The 20,346-nt window shown below is 43.8% G+C and overlaps 1 protein-coding gene across 1 annotated transcript in view; it reads right to left on the reverse strand.

Annotated features, from left to right (window-relative positions):
• The window catches only part of LOC113446178 (tyrosine-protein phosphatase non-receptor type 11-like), a 34,491-nt gene extending 17,985 nt beyond the window's left edge, over window positions 1–16,506 (reverse strand). Inside the window, exons 1-2 of the mRNA XM_026715708.2 lie at window positions 16,192–16,506; window positions 1,829–1,951 (exon numbers count right to left, since the gene is read on the reverse strand). Coding sequence (XP_026571493.1) covers window positions 1,829–1,951; window positions 16,192–16,205 — 137 coding nt within the window. The 5' untranslated portion in view covers window positions 16,206–16,506. The remainder of the gene's footprint in view (window positions 1–1,828; window positions 1,952–16,191) is intronic.
• Window positions 16,507–20,346: the final 3,840 nt, after the last annotated feature.

The following is a 20,346-nucleotide window of genomic DNA, read 5'->3' on the forward strand; positions in this document are numbered from 1 at the left end:
AACTTGCAATAAAATAAAAAGAAACAAAATGAGCAATAACCGTGACAACAACAGATTATAGGTTAACAGAGCTGGAAGGGACCTTGTAGGTCATCCAGTCCAACCCCCAACCCCCACCCCCCCCAAGCAGGAGGAGATCCTTCACCATTTATCTTGAGAAACTTCTATTTGCAGCTGGGCATTTTAAAAAATGCAGCCCTCTTGTTTTACGGCGGTCTGTTTTAAGCAAACCTAGTTGCTAACCACGAACAAAACTGACGGAAAGACAGAAATAATTCTCCAATATTTGAAGACCTCAAGTTTTTGCATCGGCTTTTATCCCTTTTTAGAATTATCCGCTCTATGAAGCTCAGAATTAGTAAAAAAAAAAATATATAACAATATTTGGTCCAAGCCTAAGGGACATCCCCTGGTTAAAGATAAGTGTCTGGATTGTGAAAGCATTGTCATTTGGTTTCGTTTTCCTTCTTCTTTGCATTCCTCAAATCTGTGTGTTAAACTTTAAACCGAGGATGCAAAATGCAATCTTGAATTCTAGCAAATATTATTAATAAGAGCGTTAGCTATTAAGAGGGCTAGGAAAAAAAATAGCTATCCTGACAAGAGCGGAGGAAAACCTCGTTTGCAGAGTTTCCCGGCGACAGCCAAGATATATTTTTCCATAGAAATAAGTTTTGTTTCTCAAACGAAGCTCCCACGTGAATATTTTTGGGAGCATTATGGACGTTCGCCACCCGGAGTTATTATCAAAATAATAAAGGTGGGATGAGAATCAAAACAAAATAAAAATAAAAAGGCCTTTTAAGGAAGGGCGGAACCACGATACTGATTCTCGGTCCATGGGTTACAATTCTAAATGGACGCTTTTGTTCTTTTCTTCCCAAAAATGCTAATTTGGAGGATTTGGCCATGACAAAGAGGTCATTCTACGCCCCGGTTTGTTTGCAAATAACCCTGGGGGCCTCAGAAGCAACAGGGCTTCTGAGCACAAGCAGAGAGCCTTCCTCCTGCTAAGCTCAACCGTTTCATTTAACGTCTGGTCAGCAAAGAACTCATCCGGGGAGCAAGGGAATGTGCGTGATCAACCATGGTTAGGTGCATTCCCACAATGTCCTGTGTTGTGGTCCGCTGGCAGCCTGTGGAGACGGCAGCAGGACAGTGGGGAGGAATATGGGCCAGTCCAGGATACAGAGATGTGGGACCAGGCCATCTGGGAGTTGTGTGCTGACTCCGGAGCCTCCAAAATCTGACAGCAGCGAGGCAGATGAACAAGGGGAGCCTGTTCCCAGTGTGCGTATGCACAGAACTGCCAGAAGACAAGAACAGCTAAGCCAAAAGAGGCGACTTGGGAGTAAGGCTTGGAGGTGATTGGCCCTCCCATAAGACATAAAGGAGGAGCAAAGGGACGGGAATCTTTGCAGGAAGCAACTTTGTTCATACTGGTCGGTGTGAAACCTGAAGCTTGGTGTTGAATTTGTGCTCTGTTTTGGCCTCATATCACTAACTGGAAATTTAGTCGTTGGCAGCATTTCAAGGAAGATAAAGGTGAGTGCTGATCAGACTTATCCTGAAGGACTTGGGCAGATTTCCATGGGACTGTGCGAGACTCATTACGGGCTGTGAATGACTAAAATTCACAGCCATTGAAAAAAAAGAAAAAAAAAGGTTTTGGGGACTAACATGTATTTATTAGTGTCTCCATAAGGTTTAGTCAGAACACCCTGGTTAAACCACACTGTAACTTGTGAATGAAGCAATATCCAAGTTTAGAGGGCTGGATCGATCTGTTTTTTGTTTTTTTTCCCCCTCCTAAGTTTTCAACACTTACCTGACCGATAAGGTGAAATCTCCAGGGTTGCTTTTACTCGGGCGGGCCAAAAAACTCCCATGGATCCCCCTGGTTAGGAGCAGCTTCTCTGCTTCAATCCCGCTGATATTTGGATGGAACCACCTGGAGGGATTGGGGGGGGGAGTGGGAGGTGGGGAGATCAAAAGAAACACAAGAACACCTCACTATTAATAAGATGGGCAGCTGGGCTCCTTCACGGGATGCAGGAGGTGGAGGGTGAGCTTAAAAGGTAATTTAGTCCAACCCTGTTTGGGATTTCGGCAGTCATCTTCTAGTCCAACCCCGTTGTAGGAGAGGACCAGGCTGAGCCCAAGAGAGGGAGGGGTGAAACGCACCATCGGTTATGAATTCCTTCGTGTCCATAAGAAATCTAAGTCCAGCCCACCGTGAATTCCTTATCTGCCTCCAAATTGCTTTGACTGTTAGTAGTTTGGATTCTTGTAGAGAGCTTAAGCTTGCAGTAAATCTTTATAGTCATTTGAACTGCCTGGGTCCCCTGATTTTCCCTGGATTTTAGCAGTCATCTAGTCCAACTCCGTTCTGGATCTCAGAGGTCATCTAGTCAAAAGGTGGTATATTCAGCAGGTTCTGACCAGTTCTGGACAACCGGTAGCGGAAATTTTGAGTAGTTCGGAGAACTGGCAAATACCACCTCCGACTGGAGATTTTACAGTATCCTTCCCCGACCATGCCCACCAAGCCTCACCCATAGAACTAGTAGTAAAAAAAATGTGAATCCCACCACTGATCTAGTCACAACCCCATTTCAGATCCTGAAGGTCATTTAGTCCAACCCATTTTGGATCTTAAAGATGGTCTAGTCTGACCCCGTGTCGGGCTAGAGTTCTAAATGATCCCCAACAACTATTTGAAATCCTCATCATCATTGATTTTCATTTATAGGCTGTTTTCCTTCCAACAAGTCCTGATTTCGCGCTCCTTACATGAACGATTCACTATAACATTTTATGGGGTATCTCCGATTTTGGCTGAGTGAAGCTGAGCCACCTATGCCGTTGGCCTTCCTGGCTGCCAGACCCTGAGACCAAGCAGTCTCTGGGATTCTTTCCCCGGGACTCAAAATTGCAGGCAGGTTTCAAATCAAATGCAATCGAGCAGCGCTGTTTTTTGCAATTTGGTGGGCTGGCTACATTTTTAATCCCTGCCCATGATATTTGCTGGCACGGACGAAGCAGACATCTATCCAATATATTTAATAATTAACCAGGGCTTCCCAAGAGATATTTGACTAAAATTTATCTCCATCAAGTAGCCCGACAATACGGCCGGAGAGGGAACCAAGAGAGAATAGAAATAGCTACGGGCAGCATTTTAAGCCCATTAGTGGAATAAAAGAACATGACCTGAAGGCACGTACGCAAAAAAAAATGTATCTTAACAATTAGCCAAGAACTCAACTAAGATAGTAATTACATTTTTTAAAAAAGGGAAGGGGGATGGATAACCATTTATAAGGCCTTTATAGTCAGGTTTCTCAACCTCAACTTTGAGACAGGTGGACTTCAACTCCCATAATTCCCTGGCCAGCAGGCCAGGGAATTCTGGGAGTTGAAGTCTGCATGGCATCTAATTCTAGCTGAGAGATCTCAAATGCTCTGCCAGTCAACCTGAACAGGATGAACAGCAAGAAGGAAGGAAGGAAGGAAGGAAGGAAGGAAGGAAGGAAGGAAGGAAGGAAGGAAGGAAGGAAGGGAGGGGAAGGCAAGGGACGGAAAGGAAGAAGAGAGAGAAGGGTCGAGAGAGGGAGGGAGGGAGTGGACAAGAAAAGAGATTTTATGTATGTATGTATGTATATTTACTTGTCTAGGAGGCATGTCAATAATTTTCTGGAGACGCAAAGGAATGATGTAAAGGGAAAACATTAGAAACCACTCCACTGTAGTGGTGAAAATCTTGCAGGGGATATTATCTGGGGCAAAGAGAGAAAACCCTCCAATATAGGGAGGACGTGCTGTTTGGTGACTTCAGAAGCCAAGGTACAGGTGCTGCCCAAAGATTGCTGGTGCAGCCCTGTTTGCAATCCAACCACAAATATTTTTAGCACATAACCACATGTTTATCCAAACCGCAGACTCTTATCTGGGCAGAGTCACCCAGCAAAGAAAAACACGATGGGTTTTCCTAGGGCCCCAAAACCGCAGAGGAAAGCCTCTTCTGGCTTTTTACTCATGGAGCGTGAGAACCGATGCCTCCCACCCCCGTGTCTCAAAAGAGAAAGGGTAACATGAATGCGCTTCATCAGGTTGCTAGACCTCATGGAGGCCTCTGCAAAAAAACAAAAAAAACCATGCAACGAATTGTGATGTCTCAGTGTCACCCAAGCAGAAATACAGCTCGGAATTCAGGAGAGGATTTTCTTCTCTCTGCAAAGGGGAAAATAATACCGGTTGGATTCAAAGAACGTCGAGGTTGGAAAAAAGAGGAAGAAAAACAGTCAAGAGAGAATTTTGGAGGTGGAGAGATCAGAGATAGACTCCTAAATGTGACTTAAAAATACATGATAGGATAGGATAGGAATTAATAGAACAGAATAGAATAAATGAAGAATAGATTAAATGAAGAATGGAATAAATAAATAATGATAAATAATAATGGAATAAAAAAACAACTGTTTTTTTTTTTACTGTGGGACTGGTTGTAAGTGCGAGGACCAGGTTTAAGTCACCTTTTTTTTTCAGAGCCACTGTAAACTTGGTCTCCCACTTGGGCGGGGAGAGGGGTTGGACTAGATGACCTACAAGGTCCCTTCCAACTCTGATTATCTGTTATCTATTACCTGATTGTTAGCAGAGGATATAGTCTGCTCTTTTAATGCCTTCAGCCTTATTCCATCCAATTTGGGGGGGCTCTCAAAGTTGATATCAGGCATTTATCTGCATCCATGCCAGCCATTTCCCCCTTTCAAACAGGACGCATTCCTTAATTTTTATTTTTTATTTATTAAAAGAAAAAAAAAACGGCTTTCTGGGCTCAGTCAGAAAGAAAAGCATCTCCATTGTCCAAGGATGCTTACAGCCCAACCCTGGCAAACATCATGACCTGCAAATCTTTCACGGACCTTCTGCCCGGAGAGCAGCTAAATTTAGAATTGCCGACGGAAGTAGACAAAGGAAAAGGATAGTCGAACCATTACAAGCTCTGCATAATTTGGCCCGTTATGTTTAATAGTGTATTTGGCATTCCCGGGAGGAAAGAATAAACTGGATGGATTTTCTTCGCCCGATGAAGAGAGGGGGGAATGGAGAGAGGACGTACACGCTCCCAGAATCCTCAGCGACAACCAGGAGAGCTGGGGAATTCTGGGAAAATGAATGCTAACGTAGGCCGTTAGAATAGGATGTGCTGTGTGCTGTAGGCTTTCATTTGGCAGAATGGTATTTTGGAATTTGAAGACATCCAACATCTGAGTTATTGGTCAGAGGTAATGGGTGGATGGAGAGGGAGGAAGAGGGGAAGGAAGGAAAAGAGAGGGGAGAGAAAGAAGGGGAAGAGAAGGGAGAAGAGAAGGAAAAAGAAGAAGGAAGAAAAAGAGAGGAAGGGAATGAAAGGGAAGGCAAGGAAGAAGGAAGGGAAAGGAAAGGAAAGGAAAGGGAGAGAAGAAGAGAAAAAGAAGAGAAGAAAAAAAAGAAAAGAAAGGAAGGAAGGAAGGAAGGAAGGAAAAGAGAGGGAAGGGAAAGAAAGGGAAGGGAAGGCAAAGGAAAGGGAGAGAAGAGAAGAAAAAGTAAAAGAAAGAAAGGAAGGAAGGAAGGAAGGAAGGAAGGAAGGAAGGAAGGAAGGAAGGAAGGAAGGAAGGAAGGAAGGAAAAGAGGGAATGGAAAGAAAGGGAAGGGAAGGCAAAGGAAAGGGAGAGAAGAGAAGAAAAAAGTAAAAGAAAGAAGTAAGGAAAAGAGAGGGAAGGGAAAGAAAGAGAAGGAAAGGGAAGGGAGAAGGGAAGGGAGAAGGGAAAGGAAGGGAAGGAAAAAGTTGGGGAAGGAAGGAAGGTGTGCAGAATCCAGGTTTAGGGAAGAAGAAACGATATACTCTACTGAGGACTGAAGAAATTAAAGAGATTTATACAAAAATTATTCCAGATTTGCAAGAGGCTAAACCCAACACGCATCATCAGCAATCTTGCCAAAAATGAAACTCTTGTTTTACGAATATTAACAAGTTAAACTGCCCTTCTTAAAAAAAACCACCACCAAAACTTTGCTGAAATTTGGAGAAAGATACATGAAGCCCATGCTGAGCAAATATTTTGGCATTTTTCTTTAGGTCCAAAAATCTCTTCTGGGAGATGGTATCCAGAAACCTCGGTGGCCTGCTTGAATTTCTTATTCTCTGCTAAGGATTTGCAGGCCTGAATTAAAAAACAGCTGCATCTTAGATGATATTATATCCCACTGGTTCTCTCTCTTAAAAAAACTTCCCCCAAAAAATCCCCTGGTTCGAAATAAGCCCACCTCCTTACCTCATTTTTTTTTTTTTGGTAAAAAAATCAAACAAAATGGAGAGAAAAAAACGGGGGGGGCGTTGAATCTTATTCAGGATGTTATTCTAAACAGAGGCGGCAAAAAAACATCCAGATTTGCAAGTCGAGTTGTGCTCAAACTCCTTCTGCCTGTCGCATCTAAGATACGCTGGCTGAAACCTCCTCTAAGACCTATGATATTTCCATGCAAGATGAAACTGAAAAGGAGATTTGTGACATCAAAAATACATCACTGGGTGCAGAAGATCTGAAAAGCAACCTCTGGCCAGCTGCTTTGAAGGCTGAATATATTCCCCAGGGGAGTAACCAGCTAGGCCAATGTCCTCCACTGCAAATATTCCGGACTACAGTTTCCATAATCCTTTGCAACATAAGGCGTTACGGCAATTTAAGTCCTGGACAGCCAGAAGCCTGAGGTCACCTATCCCAACCTGAGAACCGAGCAGTAATTTGGAAGTTTAGCAAGTTTGTAAAGTGGGAGAAAACTCACTTAACAACTGTCTTGCTCAGCGCCAGATATTTTGGATTCAATTGTGGTTGTAAGTCAAGTCCTGTGTATTTCTCCTGTTCCTTTGCCATTGTGAGCTCCTTGAGAGCCAAGACATTGCCGTTGAATGCTTTAATCATAACACAATAATTGTTGTGGCCTGCCAGCGGAGGTGGTGGCCGACTCGGCCAGTGAGGAGGTTGCGGAGGAACATGGGCCAGTCCTGGAGTCTGGGGAAGGATCTGACGAGGGCTCTGCATCGGAGGCAGAGATGGAGCTAGGGCCATCCGACAGTTACCAGCTGCCTTCAGAGTTGGAGATCAGTGGGGAAGAAGAGCAGCTGGAGCCTGTTCCCAGTGTGCGCATGCGTAGAGCTGCCAGGAGAAGGGAATAGTTAAGGAACAAGGGTCGACTTGGGAGTAAAGGCTCAGGTGGACGGTGAATGGTCCCTCCCATAGGGAATAAAAGAGGAGAGAAAAGGGGAGGGGTGTTTGCAGGAGACAATTAGTTCGTTTAATTAGTGTGAAGATCTGTTCCTGACTTCTTGCCAAGTAATTGCTGCTACAGCGTAGTGTTTGGAAGATATCGGCCTGGCAACTCTCCCAGCCTTATAAAGATCTGTAGTTGTGAGAGACTGTTTGCTGGGACTTTGCTGGAGAGGAATTCACTTTAACCTTAAATAAAAGGGTTTTTTAATTGGGATGAGGAGTCGGCTTCGTGACCTCGGGAAGCCCAGCTCAGAACAATAATCATGCTTTAATTGTAACCCAATAATCACGCTGTCACATTCACGGCCTTGTTTTTGTTTTTAAAATGTTATGCCTTGCTAGTCATATCACACCATACAGCCAAAGATGCTCCCGTCATGCATGTTGTAGCCTTCCATCTTGTACAGAAAAACCAAGCTGGAATGATATTGTCAGACATTTTCCTCCCAATTCTTTTTTTTGGGGGAGGGGGGGAAGTTTTGGGAAATTCCGTTTTATAAAAGTGAAATCAGCAGGGATCTAATCCTCTGTCCCCCATCCCCCCCCCCAAATTTGGTTATGGTTCAATCACCCTCACAGCGTAGGGGTCCCTTTTCGTGTGTGCTTAAAACAGAGGGGATTCTAGAAGCAAAGCCATTTCCTGATTTTGGGGGCTGGAGGTCAGCAGCAGGCTTTTTGGACTTCCTTTCAGGAAGCCGACCAGGCAAGCTGATTCCGTTCAGAACTATTTCTTTGGGAAACTAACAGAATAACAAGCCTTGGAAGGGACCTTGGAGGCATCTAGTCCAGCCCACCTCTCATGCAGGGTGCCATTTTAGACAAATGGTTATCGAGTCTTTTTTTTTTAAAGCCTCCCCCAATTTCTGGTTCTATTGGATTGTTTTTACTGTCAGGAAATTTCTCTGTAGTTCTAGTTTTTCTTCTCTCTTTCTTCAGTTTCCATCCATTGCTTCTTGTCTGGCCTTCTGGTGCTTTGGAGAATAGCTTGACCCCCTTCCTCCTCTCTGTGGCAGCCCCTCAAATACTGGAAGGCTGCTCTCCTGTCTCCCCTGGTCCTTCGTTACACTAGACATACCCAATTCCTCTAGTACGTCTTCATAGCCCGCTAATCATTTTGGTTGCTCTTCTCTGCGCTCTTTCCAGAGTCCTCAACCTTGTTTTGATATTGTGATGACCAAAATTGCATGCAGTTTTTACCAAGGCATTATAAAGAGGTAATATTATTTCTCGTGATCTGGATTCTATCCCTCTTGTTAATGCAGCCTAGGATTGCATTGGCTTTTTGGGGCAGCTGCAGCACGCGGCTGGCTCGTTTTTTAAGCGACTGTCCCTAGAAAAGGGCTCCGCAAATTGACTGGCACCCCTGAACGGGAGGCTGCTTCTCCATGCTGCAGATTTAAATTCTGGGGTCCTGGCTTGGCCCAAGTTTTGCAAGCCATTGCTAGACTTCTGTGTTTCTGACCAAGGCTTATGGAGACACTAACAAACGCACCTTAGTCCCCAAACCCTTTTTTCATCATTTCAATGGCGGTGACTTTTAGTCACTCACAGCCTGTAATGAGTCTCGCACAGTCCCATGGAAGTCTGCCAAAGTCCTTCAGGATTAGTCTGATCAGCATGCACCTTTATCTTCCTTGAAATGCTGCCAACGACTAAATGTCCAATTAGTTATACGAGGCCAAAACAGAATACAAATTCAACACCGAGCTTCAGGTTTCAAACCGACCAGTACGAACAAAGTTGCTTCCTGCAAAGATTCCCGTCCCTTTGCTCCTCCTTTATGTCTTATGGGAGGGCCAATCACCTCCAAGCCTTACTGCTGAGTCACCCCTTTTGTCTTAACTGTTCTTGCCTTCTGGCAGGTCTGTGCATACGCACACTGGGAACAGGCTCCCCTTGTTCATCTGCCTCGCTGCTGCCGGATTCTGGTGGCTCCAGAGTCTGCATATAACTCCCAGATGGCCCTGGTCCCATCTCTGTGTCGGACACAGATCCCTCATCCGAATCCTCCCCAGACTCCCGGACTGGACCATGTTCCTCCCCACTGTCTGACTTTGCTGCCGTCTCCGCAGGTTGCCGATGGACCACAACATTCTGCTCCTGTGTAGAAGGACTGCCAGGTTAGGGAACCCCACAGAAGTGGCGAGAAGGATCCCCAGGGGAATTGTGCAGCGTGTGTGTGTGATTTTGCACCCTTGCTCTGACGCTAAGAGTTTCTTCCTTTCTCAGGGCTTCGCAATGTAGGGAAATTCAGCGATGGGTGAAACGCACTAAGGAATTCACCGACGTTGAAAAACAAAAAAACAAAAACCCACCACACTTAGTTAGTAACCTGATAAGCTCCTAAAACTCACAAACTCACCTCTGTGAGTTTCCTACGAGTCCCAGCTTCGCAGGGAAATCTAATTGCCATGCCGTTGTTTAATTTTCTGAAATTTAGTCCCAAAACATTTTCAGTTTTTTGGGGAAGGGAAGGTTTTGCAAGCAAGGCTGGGTCAACTTTTCACACACACACACCCCTCTGCGCAGAAAGGAAAGGATCTGTGATCCTATTCAGAGGGCACTGAAAGTTTGTGGCTCTGAGTCACCTCTAGCAACACGACAAAGCCCGTCCGGTTCGAACAGACCCGGCAGCTCGATCATGACAAGACAGCTTGTGTGTGTGCGTGTTTGTGTGCTGGGAAAAACTGACGTTGCTTAATCAATCTGAGCAGGAGGGGAACAGGAGGAAAATCTTCTTCAGTATTGGAAAATATTTAATAATATTGAACAAAATGGAATTCAATGTAGAGAAAAGGAAAGTCCTACACTTAGACAAGAAAAACCAAAAGGACACCTATAGACTGGATGAAACCTGGCTCAATAGCAGTAACTGTGAGAGGGATCTTGGAGTCTTAGTGGACAACCAGCTAAATAGGAGCCAGCCGTGTGCAGCAGCAGCCAAAAAAGCCAATGCAATCCTAAGTTGCATTAAAAGAGGAATAGAATCAAAATCAACTAAGGTACTAATACCACTCTATAAAGCCTTAGTAGGACCACACCTAGAGGACTGCATCTAGTTTTGGTCACCACACTATAAAAAAGATATTGAGATGCTGGGAAAAGTGCTGAGAAGAGCAACCAGGATGATTAGGGTACTGGAGGCTAAAACATACGATGGATGGTTGCAGGAACTGGGCCTGGCTAGTCTAGGGAAGAGAAGGACCAGGGGAGACACGAGAACCTGTCTTCCAATATTTGAGGGGTTGCCCCAGAGAGGAGGAAGGGGTCAAGCTATTCTCCAAAGCACCCAAAGGCCAGACAAGGAATAATGGATGGAAACTGACCAAAGAGAGATTCAACCTAGAAATAAGGAGAAACTTTCTGACAGTGAGAACAGTCAACCCATGGAATAGAATTTGTGGGAGCGCCATCACTTGAGACTTTCAAGAAGAGACTGGACTGCCATTTATCAGAAATGGTGTAGGGTTTCCTGCTTAGGCAGGGGGTTGGACTAGATGACCTACAAGGTCCCTTCCAACTCTGATTATCTGTTATCTGAGTAAATGCTAGACTGTACAGACGTTAAAAATAAAGGACAAAGAACACACCAAATATTACTTAACATGGAACAAATTTTACACGCGGTTAAGAGAGAAGAGGTAGAAATTAGAGGAAGAAAGACAACTGTTACATATGAATTAAATACAGAGGGTTGGTCATTATAAGCATGTTGATATAATTAACAGAAATCTAAATAAGCTAATACAAGAAGAAATTTAGTTCAAACTGTTTTGTTATACTATTATTATTGTTATTAGAATGTATGTTGATACTTCTGCTTGGATTTTCTTTTGCTTTTTTGTAAACGATATGCCCTGACAATACACTGTATTCAAAATATTTATGAATAAAATTAAAATATATACTGAAAAAAAAAAGGAGGAAAATCTTCTCAGGCTAAGCCACACCGGCTTTTTGCAGGAACGAGGGAGGAGAAAAGTTAGGTGGGCGAGAACGGATTGAAGTTGGCATCTTCTGGAGCTAGGAGACACCTGCAGAAGCCCACCAGACGGGCATCAAGGCAAGCTGTTTGGTGTTTAAAGGTAGAGTGTCCCCAGATGGAGAGGCTCTTTTTCCAATCTGGCAACTTCCAAGTATTAATAGTTTTTCTGTTTAGCACAGGGGTGTCCAACCTTGGCAACTCTTAAGACCTGAAGTCCACAAGTCTTTAAAAGTCGCTGAAGTTGGACGTTCCTGGTTTAGTGCCAAATCTTCTGTGCTGTAGATTCTTCAATGATAAGAAACAGGGAGAGAGAAAAAATATCTATTTATTTCTCGATGCACTGGTGCGTCATTCTTCTAAGGAAACCTTCAACGAATTTCTCTAAAGCAGGTGGGCATAAGAATTTCTCAGGGCTTTTCTTTTTGGGTGGGGGCTATTTTTTTTCCTCTTCCCCATCCCATTGTTGTTGTTTCTTTCAAAAGAATTTGCATTCAGATTTTCCAGCGTGGGAGGGAAGACGGTTTTCTGCAAAGATATTTTTTAGAGGAGATATTTCCACTGGGTTTCCTTTGAGCTGTCAATTTTATTTATTTATTTTTGGTTTTTAAATGCCAGCAAAGTTTTATTTTTTTTTTCTATTTTTACATTTGTTGTTTTCCTTCGAGGCCATTTCCAGATCTTAAAAAGAGTGGACTTTTAAGGGAAGCTGCAGAATAATTATTTGCAAATGAGGTGTTTCTCTCTCATTTGCCACCAAGAAAATAAACTCAAAAAGCACAAGTCAAAACTTTTTTTTTTTTTAAAAAAAAACTTAAGTGTCACAAAAGCAAAGCAGAAAAACGTCAAATACTGGTGGTCCTCGACTTACGATCAATAATTGAGCCCAAAATTCCTGTTGCTAAACGGGGCAGGTTTTAAGTGAGTTTTGTATCTGAATTTGGATCAAAGTGACCATAGCGATGGACGTAAAAAACGGCCATAAGTCGCTTTTTTCAGTGCCATCGTAACTTAGAGAAGTCACTAAACAAACGGTTGTAATCTGAGGACTACCTGTAGACACAACTGGCTTGTCCCAGAGGTCAGAGGTTTGGTCTGCTGAAGCAAGGAATTGTTTCCTGAAATGTCGTGAACAGTTTGATACGCCCTCTTTGCCATGATGGTTTCAAACTTTTAACAAAGAAGGAAGCTGGTTTAAGAAAGCTGGTTGCAAACTTGCTAGGATCCTAACCAGGCCGGACTATTTTTAAAAGAAATTTTAAAAAATAATGAAGGGACAGGAGGAATGGGAGGGGATTTTTTGGGGGGTGGGGTGGGGTTATCAATGTGGGTTGCACATAAGATGCAATTTAGCAGTTTTGGAAACAAACTGGATGCAACGGTTACGACAACAAAACAAAAAGGCATTTCGGAGCTGGAAGTGATGTGCACCCATCAGAGCGATGATGCATTGGCATCTTCCCAAAAATCCTTTCTGTGCCAAAAAAACCCATCACATTTTCTCCTTTTCGTCTTCCAAACCTCCATGGCTGTAATTTTAGAAGCATCTTTTGGGGGGCCCTTCTGTACGCGTCTCGTATCTGCACTGGTTTCTTTTTCACGGGGGCTTTGCTTCAACCAAGCGAAGAAGTAACAGATGGATACCCCAATTTCTGACAAAATATTTCTCTCGTCCAAGCACTGCCCTTGGCACCAGGGATTGTTAAACATAACTTCTGTTCCTCCTCTTCCAATTTAGGATAGGATAGGATAGAAGAGAAGAGAAAAGAGAAAGTAGAATAGAATAGAACAGAAGAGAAGAGAGAAGAAAAGAGAAGAGAGATTAAAATAGAAATTAGAAGAGAAAATAGAAGAGAAGAGAAAGTGGAAGAGAAAGTAGAATAGAATAAAATAGAACAGGATAAAATAGAACAGAAGAGAGAAGTAAAGAGAGATTAAAATAGAAAATAGAAGAGAAAAGAAAGTAGAATAGAACAAAATAGAAGAGAAGAAAAGAAAAGAGGAGAATAAAATAGAAAACGGAAGAGAAAATAGAAGCAAATAGAGAAGAGAAAAGAGAAGAGACAGTAGAAGAAAGAGAAAAGAAATAAAAGAGAATAGAGAAGAGAATATAATAGAAGAGAAAAGAGAAGAGAAAGTAGAATAGAATAAAATAGAAGAGAACAGAAGAGAGAAGAAAATAGAATAGAATGTAGAATAGGATAGGGTAGGATAGAGTAGAACAGAATAAAATAAACACAGTTGGAAGGACCTTGGAGGTCATCTAGTCCAACCCCTGCTCAAGCAGGAGACCCTACACCATTTCTGACAAATGGCAGTCCAGTCTCTTCTTGAGAGCCTCCAGGGACGAAGCTCCCACAACTTCTGAAGGCAACTTCTGTTCCGCTAGTTGGTTGTTCTTACTCTTAGGAAATTTTAGATTATTCACCAAGTATTCACCAAAGCAAATTGACCAAGCTTGGTTAGGTCGATGATATCATGTCTCATAAACAGGGACATCCCCTAACCTGGCTTCCTTGTCTAGGTTTCTCACTCAGTGAAATCCCCCTTAAAATAACCAGGATCAACAAGCCCAAGCTTCACAAGTTTGGGAAAAGCAGCTTCTAAGTTGGGACGCTGGTGGAAAATGCCTGGTTTGAAGGGAGAGGCTGACTTGTTGTGTTTCCTTTTCTAATTGTTCCTTTAAAATATATATATATTAAGACACCCTTAAGGGAGCCGGCTCGCCTAAAAACAAACCCGGAGCATTAAAAATAGAGCTTTAAAATAAGAAATTCCCGCCCAGTGACAGTGCAAATTGATTACATTTTTATCTCGCTGTTCCAAGACAAGGTCCTTGAGTGCCATGTCAGGCTAAGCGGTGGCTTCTGGAAGAAGCGTCCATTCCTGTCCTAAACCACAGTTTGCAAGCCATGTTGGCTAGTTTTTCCTTGCCGAAAGCAAGCCTGGAAAAAGCGGGCATGTTTCGCCTTGGTTTTATAGTTGGAGGTACAGGCTGGGTCGATGACAACTGCCAAAGAACTTTTCATGGTACAAAGGGAAGATATTAACCAGTTTCCCACACACTGCCAAGCCCACCAAAGCCAGGATTCCAAGATGAAAGGATTTCGAAGGAAGGAAGTTCATTTTAGGAGAAGGGGCAGAGGTCGGCAGGGATGATGTAAGCCTGGCTGCAGGGCTGATATTTAGTGGATGGGAAGGGAAGGGAAAGGAAATAGAGAAGAAGGAAAAGAATGGAGAGAGGAGAGGAGGAAAAGGAAAGAGAGAGAAAGGAAAGGAGGAAGAGAGAAGAAGAAAGGAAAGGAAGAAAAAGGAGAGAGGGAAAGGAAAGTAAAAAGACGAAAAAAGGAAAAGAAAAAGACAGAGAGAAAGGAAGGAAAGAAAGAGGGAAAGGAAAGTAAAAAGAGGAAGAAAGGAAAAGAAAAAGACAGAGAGAAAGGAAGGAAAGAAAGAGGGAAAGGAAAGTAAAAAGAGGAAGAAATGAAAGGAGAAACAGAGGGAAGAAAAAAAGGAAAGAAAGGAGAAAGAAAGGAAAGAAAGACGGAAAGGAAAGGGAGAAAGAAAGGGAAAGGAGAAACAGGGAAAGAAGAAAAACAGATGGAAAGGAAAGGAAAAAGAGGAAGAAAGGGAAGGAGAAACAGAGGGAAAGGAAGAAAGAAAGAAGGAAAAGAAAGACAAGGAAAGGAGAAAGGAAGGAAAGAAAGACGGAAAGGAAAGGAAAGAGAAAGAAAGGAAAGGCGAAACAGAGAAAGCAAGAAAGGAAAGACAAAAAGGAAAGGAAAGGAAGAGAAAAAGAAGGAAGAATGGATGGAGAGAGAGAGAGAAGGGAAGGAAACAAGAGAAGAGGAAAGAAAATAGAAAGGGAAAGAAAGCTTTTAGATAAAAGCTTTTTCAGAGAGAGCCCTAATAACTAACTCCTTAGAAGAGGAAGGGAACAGTTATTCCTCCTGGCAGGCATCTGGCCCAGAGGCTGAAGCGATCTCAGAAATCCCGGTGGATTTAAATCTTTAAAGGTAGGGAAGGCTTTCAAGAGGAGGAGGAGGAGGAGGAGGAGGAGGAGGAATAGGAAAAAAAGAGAGGCAGGAAACATTGCCTCCGAGCTGATATTTACATTATAACCAGGGCAGAAAGGAAAGGAAACACACGTACAGGATGCGATGGAAAGATATCCAAGAAGCTGCAGCCGGCTTCAACGGAAGACAAATGTCGCTTTTTTTTTTTTAAAAAAAGAAAATATTATTATTATAAAGTTCAAATATTCACGAAAGAGCCCCAGAAGAGGGTTTTCCCTGCCATTCCCCCACAAATAAATTTGCTATCCCTTTTTCCTGCCCCCAATGAAGACCCCCCGACCCGACCCGAAGGGGGTCGGTCTACGAAAGTCTTCTTGTATAAATGGAACTTCCACCTCAGCAGCAGTCTACCTCTGTGTGGCGACACGACCTTTGACTTATTTATTTATATTTCTAAACCGCCCGTCGTCTTAAATAGTAGCTTTGAATCCAGACTTTGGGATAAGAGAAGATGTCTCACCCCTCCACCCACACCCCCAACTAAATTCCAGTGAAACCAATCTGCATATATATCCTTCAAATAATATTTCTGAGTCAATATCCCACCCTCAAATAGTAACTTTAAATCCAAACTTTGGGAGTTCTCACCCCTCCACCCATACCCCGCAAGTAAATTCCAATTAAACCAAAAGAGGCACAATCTATATATAAACTTAATATTTCCGAATCAATATCCCGTCCTTGACCCCTAACCCAGACCTGGGCACAGAAACGCAGCGGACCCAACGTCTCGCTCTTTTTAGAGGAGCCTCCAGCACCAGGAGCAGTTTACCAGCAACTTGCCTCCCACCAGGCATTGCTTGCTGATCGGCGTCCTTACCTGCGGGAAATCATTGCAGCGGCTTCTGCCGGGTTGAAACAAACTCCCTTGTTCCCCGGCCCGGAGGAGAAACACGCGTCTCCCCTTCGGCAGCCCCGGAATCGCTCGCTGAGAGCAGCTGGGAGCCGAAGGGAACGGCCGCCCCAGACAACAGCCTTGCCCCAGGCCGCGCCCCCTCCTCTGCCATATAGGGCAAAGCCTACCGCCCCGTCCCGACGACGCCCGAGCCCCCCATTGGCCGAGACACGCCTCTCCCCCGCCCAGCCGGCCGCTTTGGAAAACCCTCGTGTCAGCCGAGGGGAAAGACGCTTCTGGCCCAGTGACGTCATACCGAAGGGAATCCCCGCTCCGCCAATCAGCGCCGCCTGGCAACAGGCACCGCCCTTAGCAGTGGCGGGCGCGCCTTTTAAAGAGACAGCTCTGGCTTTCATTCAAAATAAAAATAAAAGAAAATAATAAAAGAAAATATAAAAAATGAAAGAAAATAATAAATAAATGAAAGAAAATAATAACATAATATATAAATAATGAAATGAAATGAAATAAAATAAATAAAATAATAAATAAAATAAAATATCAAAAAATCCCACCTGACTGGAGATTTTACAGTCTCCTTCCCTTGCCACGCCCACCAAGCGATGCCCACAGAACCAGTAGTAAAACAATTTCAATCCCATCATTGGACTGGTGGACTTCAACTCCCAGAATTCCCCAGCCACCATCCAGCTTAAAGTGATTTTTGATTGAGAAATACTGATGTAAAACACTGGATTCATGATGAACGCATCTGTGACGACTACAATCATCATTTATCACTTATACCTTTTATGTACCGAAGACAAATTCCTTGTGTGTCCAATCACACTTGGCCAAAAAAGAATTCTATTCTATTCTATTCTACCATATTTTATTCTTCTATATTCTATTCTTCTATATTCTATTCTATTCTATTCTATTCTATTCTATTCTATATTCTGCTTCTTTTTTTATTCTATTCTAGTCTTCTATATTCTATTCTGCTTCTATTCTTCTATAGTTTCTATTCTATTATTTATTCTATTCTATATTCTATTCTGCTTTTCTGCTTCTATTCTATTCTGTTCCAGCCAACATTGTCCCATCTTTCAGAAGCCCTAACCCCAACGGGGAACAACCCTCCCTGGAAATTCAAGGCAGACCCGGTAGCCTCAGATGGCTCAGCTGCTCCCATGATGGAATTCCTCTGAGTTCAAAGCCTTCCTAGGATTCTAACCTGATCTGTAGATTGCTGGAAACTGTCTTCGAGCCAAGAATCACAAAAAAAAAAATTACGCCCAGCACCGATGCAGAATGGCCGGCCGGCTGAGTGGTTTCTGTTTTGTTTTCCTCCTGGTCTTTCTAACCAATCCTTTTCCGCCGGAGAAGCTCTACCTGTTGGAATGAATTCTCGCCTGTAAGCCCTGCAAAGAATATTTTGCATTGGTTTTTTAAAAAATAAAAATAAGAAAGGCACACTTGGGAAGTGGAGAATTTACGTTTCTACCCCGGCTTGGATTGATCGCTGCGTTTGGGGTGGGTGGGAAATCCCCACCTTTGGAAGGGATTCCAAGGGATCTCATGGAGCTATAATAAGGCAAGCTTGGGACTATAGGGGAACCCCAGAAAGGGAGTCGGCAATGAGCTCAGAAGACTATTTGGCAACTGTGATGCCTTCTCATTCTTGACCAGGCCGTAAGCTTCTACCCCACAGGGATCTCTGAACTCTTTCGGCTCAAACTGAGGATCCTTTGTGCCTCCAAACTTCTTTTTTTTTCTGTTCTTAAAAGAGGAAGAGAATAAAATAGCTCCTTTCTCTTATCTCCTTCTGAATTTTTGCAGCTGAGTCACGCAGTCTGAATCGCCCGGGGCTAACCCGGCATGGAAACTGTCCGGAGCAAAAGGAATCTCACTGGACTTCCAGCTTTCCTTCTATTAGCCAGAGTCCAGCCCAACAGGCTATTTTGAACCGTTGGGGTGGGGGCAACTAAGCCACTTGCATTTGGGCAGCTAGTGTACAGGAACTTATCTAGAGACACAATAGCAAAACCTCCCGGTCCTATTCCTATCCTATGAATGCAAACATGCTTGTGAAGAAGGCACAGAAGAGGCTGTCCTGTCTGAGAATGCTCAGGAAGATATAAATCTATCTCAGCATCTACTCTGAGAGTGTCCCGACATACGGCATTCTTGCATGGTATGGGAGCAGTTCTTTAGCGGACAAAAAAGCTCTACAGAGAATCATTAAAACTGCCCGGAATATCATTGGGCTCCAGATATCAGCCCTTCGCCTCTCGCCGTTTGAGGAAGTCGCACGACATCCTCAGCGACTCTTCCCATCCTGCTCACAATCTTTGCGAACTCTTTGCCTTCTGGCAGAAGATACAGAACCATTAAAACTCGGAACCCAGGCATTTTCTGAGCAATTTTTATCCCAGAGCTATAATGACACTTAACAACGAACTTAAGGACCGCCATCAGTGAGCTGTTGGGCAGGATTACTTGGTCTGTTGTGCGGATGCTTGTGTGTTTTTTTGGGGGGACGGGGAATTTTGGCAGGTGGGGTGTGTGTGTTTGGGGATTGTTATGTGTGTGTGCATGTTGAGTCTGGTCTCTGGGTGTTGTGTGAATCTCATTATATGTGTATACTGTGTAGATACGTACAATGACAATAAAGAATTCGATCTATCGAATCCGTCTATTTGAGTGATTCTAATGCGCTTAAAACAAACAATCCGTCAGCCCAAACCAAGGCTTTTTGGAGAAGAAAGCTCAGGACGGAGACTCACGCAGAGATACAACCCTCAAAGGGTGGCATCTCACGCAACAAGGCCCATTTTGGGGTTTTTTTTTTTTTCTAGATTGCAAATTCAGAAGCTATCCATTTTGTCCCCATGTCTCCAGGCAGCTTTGGATGCAAAACATCTAAGATGGTCAAAAGGGAAGAACTTTTTGTCTCGTTTTCCTCCGAGGAAAGAAGACAACGCAAAAAACTTCACTTTTTGTACCGAACCAAGCAAAACAAAAACAAGAGATGGGTCATTAAACGTTCTCCCACTGCCCGTTCTTCTACTTTCGCCCTGGCATGAGCCAGATGTTTTCATCTGATGCCAGCGAGGCCAGCTGCCGCTCGGCTCTCTCCGCCCTGCTTTGCGTCATTCATCACAAAAGAGTGCTTGGATGTTACAAGCTGGCAGTACAAGGCACCCTTTGTTCGGGGAAGCAGATTTTTCCACAAAACAGGCCACCCTAAGTGGGATTTGATCTTAGATCTTATCCTTCAGCCCCACCCAGGTTAAGGGAAGAAGGAAACTTCAGAACAAGCCACCTGCAAAGTTGGAAGCTCCGTTGAGTTCGCGAGACGCAAACGCTGGAGAGAAGCAAAACTCGAGGAGGGTGATCAAACAGGGGTGGGGTTGTGCAGAGGGAAACGTAAAAGGGGGGAGTCATCTCTGCAAGCAGAAAGCTAGCTCTCCTTGGAGCAGAGCTCAGGAAGCTAGCTTTTTAGCTGCGGGGACAGAAGCAGCTGCTTTATGACAATCTAGATGACTGATCTATCTGTCTAGATTCTGCAGGGAGGGAAGTTTCTCCAGCCCTTTGTAGAAATGACTGAAACCAAATCTGGGGCCTTCTGTAATTTTTTCACCCATCTATGGATTTTCCCCCTCAACGAATGATTTGATTCACGTGCTCTTTGTTGCTCATTTGCAAAGCTGGTGCCAAAAATCTCCTGGCCATGTAAAGGCACACATCAAGGTTGCAAAACAGGACTGAAGAACCTCAGCAATCCTATTTTAACACTCTCTAGCTGGACGGCAAGGAAGATTATCTGCCTTGGCCACTTCTTGGATTCGAGTCCTCAAGGATGTGGGTGGACATCCTTTGATGTTTGTCTATCACCCCCCCCCCATTTCTATTTTATTCCGTCACCACCCACCACCCCAACAATTCAACAGGACCCACAAAATGTCCCCAAGCGAGTCGAGTCGATCTGGGTCCAGATAACCACAAGTAGGTGTGTGTGGCACTCCAAAGGCTGCAGTTCATCCCGGTGCCTTTGGCACTATCTAATCTCACGCAAGTCCCTTGAGGTGATTCCCGGAGTTTTGGGTGACAAAATACAATGATTTTCTCTGAATT

Source organism: Pseudonaja textilis, chromosome 18 (assembly GCF_049901715.1).
Source record: "Pseudonaja textilis isolate UNSWEBS1 chromosome 18, rPseTex1.2, whole genome shotgun sequence".
Classification (NCBI taxonomy): domain Eukaryota; kingdom Metazoa; phylum Chordata; class Lepidosauria; order Squamata; family Elapidae; genus Pseudonaja; species Pseudonaja textilis.